Source organism: Aplysia californica, unplaced genomic scaffold (genome assembly GCF_000002075.1).
Source record: "Aplysia californica isolate F4 #8 unplaced genomic scaffold, AplCal3.0 scaffold00985, whole genome shotgun sequence".
Taxonomy (NCBI): domain Eukaryota; kingdom Metazoa; phylum Mollusca; class Gastropoda; order Aplysiida; family Aplysiidae; genus Aplysia; species Aplysia californica.
Window position 1 is genome coordinate 124149 of NW_004798255.1, and position 10873 is coordinate 135021.

Consider the following 10873-nt stretch of genomic DNA (forward strand, 5'->3'; position numbering starts at 1 on the left):
CACACACACACACCCACACAAACTGACCATTGTTCTGCGCCTGCTCAAGACACAGCAGGATATTGGAACGGTTGAGGTCCTCCTCCAGCTCATCCGGGTGGTTCTTAATGTCCCGCTTCTTGGCGCAGCCGTTCTCCTTTATGTCCTTCTTGCAGGACTCGTAGAAGGACTTGTCCGCTTTCACGTCTTCCGCAATGAGCTGCTGGCGCTCCTCAAGCTTTACTCTGCACTGGAATCACATTATCATCATCATCATCATCATCATCATCATCATCATCATCATCATCATCATCATCATTAACATCATCATCACATACACTTTAAAAAATACAAGTCGCACTCAAAATTGAAAATATTCGGTTTGGTCTTCAAGCTTTTTTTGTAAAATGCTAATAAAAATCATCATAATAGACATAAATAACATCTAATAATGTTACTTTTCAAGCTTCATTCTTGGAATACAATAATATTTATTCCTTAAACTTCTCTCATTACTGGAATGAAATCATCATAACATACATAAACTAACGATCATCCCGTAACTTTGCTTTAGTAAGCGTTTTATAGCACTTGCAACACACAATTAGATCATAAAGTGCTGAAGATTAGAGTCGTTACAACAGAGAAACAAACACAAAAAAGAAGGAGTGATCAGGACGATATTTGTATGATGGGATAGAAGGAGCAAACCAACCACACCAGAGCACCCACCAACCACCCATTTTCATAAGTTCTCCATTGAGACACTGGGACATGTTCACACATGTTCAATGGGTTTTACTTACTTAATCGCCGTTTTTGGACAATAATGCCACACAAGACACAACACAGGTAATGTCAAAAGCAGAGCACTTGATCCCCTGTTACGATACCAGGTTGAGAAGAGATATTTTAGGAAAAGCAACAACAAAAAAAAAAAAAAAAAGCAATCCTCCACAAATTCAAACGTCAGACTTTCAGTCGTAACAGATCAAGTATGGAACCCAGAAGAACAATATCATTATTGTTTTATAGTTTTAGTAGTAGAGGTTTTTCTGCGCTCGCAACTGCATACGGTCATATGAGTGCCAAGGGGTGGATGACAACAGAGAAGTCCGTACAGGGAATCAGGCTTACTCTACTCACCTCTCTAGCTTCAACAGCACAAAGTCTGCTTCGACTATCAAGCAACCCCGGAATTAGCGGGTCACAAGAGAGTGAAAAACATACAAAAGAAGTATAGGAAAAATTATGATAGTAAGGATGAGGAAAGAAAAAGCAGCAGTTCCCTGCACGCAGTTCAGGCACAGTTAGGAGCATGACATTAATGGATCAGCTCAATTACAGTTTTACTGAGCATAAGAACATGTTAATATGTCCCCCCTTTGGGAACGGCCTAAAGACACTTCAGTCAGTTGCACTGCCCAGCGGGGGTCATTATCATCCGAGTGCACAAAAGCGCAGCCACCAACCTTCTTGGACATCAGTTTGTCTCCCATGTGGTTGTAGAGACACTTGAACACCTGGCCAGACCCGGCCACCGTGGTCGCACACAGCACCTCGCGGTCAGCCTTACAGGCGTAGTAGAGAGGCCTGTCCAGATGGTAGTCGTCCGCCTGGATCTCCGCCACCTTCAGCAGGGCTGTCTTGCACTTGGTCTGCAAATCATCTTTCTTGTTCAGGCAGGCCACCACATGACCCTGAGAGTGGGGGCTCTGTAGATAAAAGAGTAGAATCACAGTAAAGTTTCATGTCAGGTTTGTTTTGTTTTGGTTTTTTTGGTTTTGGGGGGGGGGGGGGGGGGGGGGTTGCTTTTTTGTGTTTGTTCGTTTGTTTTTGTTGGGTTTTTTTGCTTGTTTGTTGTTGATTTTGCTTTGTTTTTAGTTGTTTTTTTCTTTTGTTTTTTGTTTGTTTGGGGGGGGGGGGGGAGGAATTGAGAGTTTTACAGCACTTGCAACACAATTAAATCCCATAGGTACTGAAGATTTTAAAGGTGTTTTTTGTTTTTGTTTTAGTAGAGGTTCTTCTGCGCTAGCAACTGCATAAGGTCATATGAGCGCCAAGGGGTGGATGTCAACAGAGTAGTCCTTACAGGGAATCAGACTTGCTCTGCTTATCTCTCTAGCTTCAACAGCACAAAGTCTGCTTCAACTATCAAAGCACCCCAGAAATAGCGGGTCACAAGAGTGTGACAAACATACAAAAGAAGTAGAGGAAAAATGACGGATAGTAAGGATTAGGAAAGAAAAGGCAGCAGTTCCCTGTTGCAGTTCAGGCACAGTTGTGAGCATGACATTGATGAATCAGACAATTTACAATTACAATTTTACTGAGCACAAGAACATGGTTAATGTCCCCCTTTGGAAATGGCCTAAAGACACTTCAGTAAGTAACACCCCCCTGGGGGGTTAGTAAGTGTTTTACGGCACTTGAAACACAATACCGTCTTATAAGTGCCGAAGATTAGAGGTGTTACAAGAGAGTAACAAACACAAAAAAGAAGGAGGGGAGATAAAGACGATGGATGTTTGATAGGAAAGAAGAAGCAAACCATACCAGAGCATCCGCCAACCACCCACTTTAAAGGTGCTATGAGAGAGTGACATACAAATTTTAAAAAGGAGAGCCTTCATAGTTTAAATGGAAACTTTCAATAGAGCCAGGACAGCATTTAAACATTAGTTGATGACCAGTTGTATTTCACGCGATTTAATTAAAAGCTGAGCACACTGTACAAAACCAATCAACAAACAAAAAAACCCCACTCACATCATCTTCCTCTGATGGCTCCAGTCGTCCACAATGATATTTGGCGATGTCTTCATTACAGTCAGAAACAAAAGGTGCCATGAAACGAAAATCGCTGAAGATAATGGTGGCCATTTTGTTGATGTAACTCTGACATGATGAGGTCTCAATCTCATCGTAATGTTCAATGAGACATGGGATGACTTGGCCTTGCCCTCTTGGCAGGTAATTGCATTCACTTATCTGAGGAGAGATGTTACAGAAGAAAAGAAATACAGAGACCCATTACTTACAGTGGTCTTTAAAAAAAGCACTCAAATAGCTCAGATCAACTCACATCTAGCTGCGGATGACCCAGCTTTGAATCCACAATGGGGCACTTTTGGAAATGTGTTGTACAAAGTTTTCATAGCTCTTCACCCTCCAGGCCCAGTTTTATCCGTGAATGTGGAATTAGAGATCGGACCTGACAAATTACCCTAAGATTTTAAAACAGCTGTTGAAACCAGTACAATATTGTCCAATCTTTTATTCGATAACACTCATTAAGAATGTGCCCTATCCATACTTCATGATTTATTTTGGCTAATTTTTGCTGTTGACAAACATATGCCTTTCCGATCCACTCAATGAACAAGAAGGATCTACGAAGAAAAGAACGGTATTTTTCTTATTTTATTCCAGTCAGCATCTATTTGCAAGCTATTAACTACTATAGTCTTATATCTATAACATTTTTATACCACTATTAGACACAAACAAACAAAAACAGTTTCAAATCTCATTAAAATCAAAAACGGGTAAAGCTGCACAAGGACTCAAACATTTAACAAAAAGTTGCACTTACACCATATGGAAAAAAAATCACCTCATGTGACCGACACTGAAAGATGTGCTAAAAATGATTGTGTTCACTGGAATGTTCACTGGAATGTATATTTTATGTCCAAAAGAAATCTAATGGTCTCTTACCCTTGACAGCTCGGCTTTGCAGGCTTCTTCTGAGGCCGTGTCAAATCTGATGTCCTTAGTAAGGTTGACTTTGTAGTTCCACAAAAACTGCGGGAAGACAAGCAACAAAGGGTAAAGTTATTATCTATCTCTATGAGGAAAAGAAATCACATCGAAACAGATATTTGATTTAGTGGAAGGTGTTTTTGCAAAACAGAAACAAACAACATTAAAGAAGTAGAATACCGGTGGTGTCTTTCAATCACCTTTAAGCACACCCCTTTTTATCCCTGCTTTTTAGTACATAACTTGAAGTGTAATTATTATAATATTATCATTGGTTTCCAAGCACAAGCAACCATAAAAACTTTTGATCTATTTTAAGTGACCTGTCTTTTTGTCTTATTTTTCTTCATCACCATCTTCTTCTACTGTAACGTGTGTACAAAATTTTACCCGACTTTCCAAGCACATTCAGTGTATATTATTCTATACCGAAAGGCTTGCTTAAAAACAACATGCATGTTACTTTTGTGTGAAAATGGTAGACCATACTTACATGGTGGCAGTTTTCTGAAACTTTATCATGGGTCTGAAAGAAAAAAGAAAAGAAAAATCAAATTAAAGTGCTGCAGTGAACAGTTTTGTAACGAAGATTTCATTCTAGTTGTCTTTTTTATAGCAAATACATCTAATTGGGTCTGACAACTTAAAAATGTTTAATACATTGACGCAGTCCCATATAAAACACTCACTTCTTTTCTATGACTTCCTTTGTTATAGATGATCACTTCTTTATCAACTATCCATAAGTCTTTACTATGCCTTACATGTACATTAAACCTTCCATTTTGTTTTTCAAAAAAGAAAAGGTACAACTGAAACCAAAAACCCTTGACCAGAGATAAAAGAAACCAGAAAAAAATACCAAACTTCAAGATGCTGATACCCACTGGAATTGGACAGGGACATTATGATTTTGTATTTAGACAATGTGATGATGTCTTGTTTCACTTCTATTTCGGCTGTTTCCATATTTAAAGCTGTAAGTGTAAGAACTCTAAACCCAGATTTTTTTTTCAAAACATTCCAAAGCAATACCAGAGTTCTGACGTGCACTGGTTATATGCAACATGAAAGTCGAAGCTTCAAATATCTTGAAAAACTATACAAAATTTCTAACTTATATGATATGTTGTTATTGAACAAGATACTATTACTGCAAACTTCTATTCAGAATGTCTGAATGAAAGGTAAAAGTCAACATGAACAACTAGTGATTTCACCTTCTGACTGTCTTGCAAGCAGTCAAGGATCATAAAGTTGTTGCTCTGCATTCTGTCGGAGCAGAATCTCTTCACATCATCAGCACATTCTACTGTGTCTTCAAGTCGGATCTGTGGCTTTTCTTTCCCGGAATCAGCAGCATGCTTAGGTGCAGCCTGGTTTTCAGTGCCAAATTTTAACTTAGGGGTTCCATCCAAAGCCCCCGCTGCCAAACCACTCTTCAAAGGTAATTTGGGAGCTCGCACCATATCGTCACTGTCATCATGTTTGTCCGCTTTGTGCAGTGTAGCTCTTTTTACTCTCGTGAGCTCCGCATCACTGTGACACAAGAGGACCACCAAACAGGAAGCAATGGCCACCGTTGTTCTAAACATGTTTGTTTTTTCTCTCGCATGAAAGTCTCCAAGCCAATGCCTCTTGTCAATGTCTACAATGACCTGAAAGCAAGAGCAGAGAAAATTTTTTTAACCTGAGGATGTCACCATAAATAATAAATAATAATAAATAAATAGCATTTGTATAGTACATATCCCCGCTCAACAGCAAGCTCTATGCGCTTTACACTATGTTATTACCCCAGCAGACCATTGAACACTCCGAAACATTCTCAGCTTCCCGGGAAGCATACAGTGCAAGCAGCTGATTAAGCGCTCAAACACTAAATTCCTACCTGGGTGAAGTGAGGGAAATTTGTGTAAAGTGCCTTTCCCAAAGGACACAACGTTGGGCCCCTGACGGGATTCGAACCCACGACCTTACGGTTGCGAGTCCGAGAGCCTAACAACTAGGCCACCGACGCCACATTTAGTTCCATGATGACAGAAACAAGCCAGATAGCCCACTATACTATATATAAATTTGCCTTCTCTCAGGGTGCACCCACCTAAATAGACAGCACCTCAAATTTGAAGAAACCCACGCTGAAGTCAGCTTTCCTGAATACCCTCATCCCAATCCCCAACTTTTATTATTATTTTTCTTAATTTACAAAGCTGCAAATGGGTAGAACTACTTTTTTAATAAGTAGAGCAGGGCACAGATATCTTGAACAAACGCAAAACTCAAATTCAAGAAAAGTTCAAACAATATGCCATTCCCTGTCTTAACCCCCTACTTTTTTATATATTGGCGACACTGTTTATCTCAAACATCCGCACGAATGTCTTGAACAGCTCATCTTAAAAAGCTCAGGTCAATCATATTTTTTCTCACAATTGTCTTGAATTCAAATCGTCCCATGCAAGGGAAGAAACACTTTTGAACACACCCATTATCATTGAGAGAATCAGGCTACATGATCCCACCAGGTTCAACCACGCATACTGTGATACACACCCTGCTGGTTTCAAAGATGCAACATCAATATATTACCTGTAGTGTGCGTAAGATGCGAGAACTTCCATGAATCTAGTATGTAAGGGTGGGCGCTGGATGGTGGGGTGAGATCGAAGACAGACAGTGTGGTGTTGCATTAAGCCATGTGGTGTGTGCATTATGCTTGTGGTTGCAAACATGTATGTGTATTTGTCATGTGTGCATGTGAGGCTGTTTAAACGGGAAGAGGATGGATCAGGAAGTGGTTACATATATATAAGGGTAGAGGGTGGTGAGCTCTGACCAGTGTTGGTTTAGCAATGCCCACCGAGCGCGTTTTGTTCTGCCGATTTTTGGCCCCCGCAGCGGGGGTGTTTCGTGGGACGCACTAAGGCAAAGGTTGTTGTCTTCAACTCGCTCTCACGCCGCTTCTCGAGAATGGATATGAATGAAACTTGGCAGCCAATCAGAAAAGAGGTCAATCTCGTAGTATGCAGTTTGACAACATTGTACCCATCCTAGAAGCAGTCGAAAATGTTTGCGAAAGTGGTTGATGTGGTGCGCTTTGAAGATTTTTCGGAGCTGTGATTTGTCGAACTGACTGATGGGTTGAACACCATTTTTCTTTATTCCCTTAAAATTTCAAGCTTCTGTGTTAAGCGGTTTTCACGTAATCTTTAAAAATGTGGGAGTAACTGAGGGAAAAAGCGGCATTGCCATTTGCGCGTGCTGGGTGAACGACCGGCGGCTGGGAAATTTCCACTGAGTGACGTCATCAGCCATCGGTCGCCTCTGGCGCTACAAACGAGGCCCCGCTTATGTGAACTGGAAAGGGGGGGGAGGATACTTGAAAACTAAACGGGGGCCTTGATAACTTGCGTTTTTGTTGCATTTTAGTCACAATACAATAGATGTAGTCATTTTTATTTGCTTGATTGCACGACAGAAGAATAGAAACAGAAAAGCAAACATCTTGAGAAGTGGTATGGCATTGTGTGTTTGCGTTATGAAAGCCTATTCCCCCCTCTTGGGAAAGCACACACTTGGACTCGTCCTGTATGCTCTGTTTGGAAAAGTGAGGCATTAATAAGATTGTTATTAAAGAGTATGGTACTTATTTAGTCCTGTCTGGGAAGATAGTCCCGTTTATACAGTATATTGTTATCGTTCACGCGTGCGTGCGTGCGTGCGTGCGTGCGTGAGTGCGCGCGCATGCATGTGTGTGTGTGTGTGCGCGCGTGAGAGAGAGAGAGAGAGAGAGAGAGAGAGAGAGAGAGAGAGAGAGAGAGAGAGAGAGAGAGAGAGAGAGAGAGAGAGAAGGGGGGGGGGGTGTAAATATGTTACATTTATTGTATGAGTTGTAGCCTACACATGCGAAATATTCCCATGACTTGTTAACTATATATTATCTGAACGCATCTCAATCTACCACACAATAGGACACTGTCCAACAAAGGATACACTGAGACGATCTTATTTTCTATTACAAAGTATGCATGCTTTTACTAGTACAGAACTGGATTTATTAGACTAATAAATCCAGCTCTTTACTTACATTTTTGTAACAAATTGATCCAGAGCATTGCTTGGCAAGGAGGAACCTTTTATGTTGCCTAGTTTCATTCAAATATCATGACTTTGGGAGAACATAGGACTGATAATCTTTGTAAATCTGTAAAGAACGCCACTTTTATACCTGTTAATGTCTTTACAACTCAAAAAGTATGACAGATATTAAAAACCTGAATGCATGACTAGATTCTCCATTAAAAAATGTACTAGACTGCCAAGTTTCATTTACATATTCCAAGAAATAGGCGAACTATGACAAAAATATATTGTCTCAAAACGCAGCGAAAACCGCCACATTTTTACCTATAAACGTCTTCATTACTCAAAAAATAGGATAGCTATGAAAAATCTGAAAGCAGGACTAGATTCTGCACTAGAAAATGTACTGGGTTCCCAAGTTTCTTTTAAATACTCCGAGAAATGAACGAGTTATGACGAACATTGTCTCAAAACTCATCAAAGAACGTCCCATATTTTGGGGGGTTTTCATTATATAAAAGTGTACCAAAAAATTAATTCATTAAAAAATCCGTAACTTTTTTGTTTATTGATGGATTTCAAATATTCAAAAAGTTCCATGCTCTGTGAAGATTAAGCTACAAAATAAATGCATCTATGTGCAAACACTTTCTGGCAAAAAAAGGTTTTTCGTGGTCATTGCTAGTTGGTTACATTGTCCGTTGTCATGAGCACGGTCTGACATTTACAAGAGAGCAGTGTCTTCAGGCTATAACGGCATCACTCTCTTCCTTTTTTTTTTCTTTGACATCGAACAAGGCACACGCATTATCCATCCTTCTACCCTTTCATCGGTACTTTTTTCATTATAATGGTCGAGAAGAGAAACTTATCTAACAGGAACCAAGTGTCAAATTTTTCAGAGGTTGACAAGAACCTCTGCACTGTCACTAAGATGGAAAATTGAATGAAATATGGTACAAATCAGCCCCTTTCAATGTTTTTCTAAAAATCAAGATAAAATCGACAAAATAAGGCAATTTGCGCGTTTAGCAAAATTACTGTCACAGATACTTCCCTTGATTTCCTTCAGTCTCTCAGTATTCGTGTAAATCATGGTTTATTCAGATAACAGCTGTGTTAAACACATCATGCGTACATTCGTCATCCACACCACACCCCGGCGTGTTTGGGACATCCGTGCTCAACAGACAGTGGATTGGGTAAAAATGACAGCACAACCGCACAAAACCGTGGGGGAGGAGAGGATTTTTTAAAAAAGAATTTTATAGTTTGTTGTTTTTTTATAGTGGAGGATTTTACGGCGCTCGCAACTGCATAAAAGGTCATATGAGCACCAAGGGGTGGGTGTCAACAGAGAGAAGTCTTTACAGGGAATCAGACTTACTCTGCTCACCTCTCTAGCTTCAACAGCACAAGGTCTGCTTCGACTATCAAGGCACCCCGGAAATAGCAGGTCACAAGAGAGTGACTAACATACAAAAGAAGTAGAGGAAAATGACAATAGTAAAGATTAGGAAAGAAAAAGCAGCAGTTCCCTGTTGTAGATCAGGCACAGTTATGAGCGTGACATGATGAATCAGCCCATTTACAATTCTACTGTGCTTGAATGAGAAATTTCATCCCTTTGGGAACGGCCTAAAGACATGGAGTCAGTGGCGCTACCTCGGGGGAAAATAAAGAATCATGTTCTTATATTGAATGCAACATTGAAAAATTACTTCACAAGATAAAAGTGATCTGGATACAAAACTTTAGTCGCCAGTCATGTGACTGAACGGGAGGAATTCCATATATCGAGTTACCACTATACTGAGTAGAAATAAAGGGTTGGAGTTAGGATTAGGGTTAGGGTTAGGGTTTGGGGTAAGGATAGGGGTAGAGTTAGGGGTAGGGGTAGGGTAGACGTAAGGCGTAAGGGTAGGAGACGTAAGGGTAGGGGTAGGGTTCGGGGTTGGGTCAGGGTCGTCTCTTTTTTAATTGTATCTGTTGGGGTGGTCGCTCGATACGGAATGACTGAACAATATAAGATCAAGATTAAGCTTTGGGAATTTAACGTGCTAAAGTATAATATCACCCAGAACAGAGCGAGCATCGCCTGTCCTGTGGCTGTTGTAACAACTGTAAACAGTACAGTTCGAAATGTTATATACCGTAGATCTAGATTTAGATATTGCAGCTTTTACCGTTGTTTGCAAAGGGCACGAAAAGGGGGTTACCGAAAAGGTATTGCATACTGTAAGGTGTTCACAAGAAAAAAGACATTGACTAAAGGGGGAAAATTCAATGATTGAGGAACCACTAACCTGACACCTACCACATTCGCAAGATGATCCCAAAGTTTTGACGTGTTACTCCTCCTCACAGCGGATGTCACAGTCAGTTATGCCCCTTCCTTTGATTCCATGTCGGCTCTTTAGCGAACAAGAACTCGTCGCTTGGCGACAGGCTTATGCATAGACCCAGACCTAGAACGTTTTGTTCCAATAGTAGCAAAAGGTTGTCAATGTGTAGCCTATTCATCTTCGCTCTTGGCGTAAGCTAATTAACTGGCCTTAGAGCCTCTTTCAAGCCTAAAGCCAACTCATGCTAAATTGAAAAACAAACTGTGTGGTGCAATGGCAATTTCAATGGCAAAGCAAAATAAGAAAGCAAACACGAGCGCTTAAAAAGCGGTAACTCTGAAAGCGAAGAGGAAGCAAAAGCTAAAGTAGAAGTTACTGAACGCATCCTTGGCACATGGATGATCTTTGATTTCAGGGTCAAGTTTTAGCCTTGGTGAGCCCGAGAAAATTCCGTACCTTGGTCTTACACGTGTATAGCGTGCTTACGTCAAGTTTTACAGATTTGTTTGGCCTATTTTGATTAACGTATTATATTAGCCAAAGTTTATATTCTGATGACGATGGCTGTTTTGGGTTTTTTTAAATAATGAGAACCAAGAAAGCTCATTTTTGTCTTTGCAAATTGTCGAAATAAATCTTCTTCTTCTAATTCTTCCTCTTCTTCGGCTTCTTCTTCTTCTTCTTAACATACACCCCCC

General features: G+C 40.3%; 1 protein-coding gene across 1 annotated transcript in view; it reads right to left on the reverse strand.

Moving 5' to 3' along the window:
- Positions 1-10363, reverse strand: part of LOC101852739 (Golgi apparatus protein 1) — a gene marked incomplete in the record, with an annotated part of 47933 nt that extends 37570 nt beyond the window's left edge. The window contains 7 exon segments of the mRNA XM_013089565.2: positions 28-229; positions 1452-1694; positions 2749-2970; positions 3700-3786; positions 4238-4270; positions 4965-5402; positions 10137-10363. Coding sequence (XP_012945019.1) covers positions 28-229; positions 1452-1694; positions 2749-2970; positions 3700-3786; positions 4238-4270; positions 4965-5339 — 1162 coding nt within the window.
- Between the last annotated feature and the right edge of the window lie 510 nt (positions 10364-10873).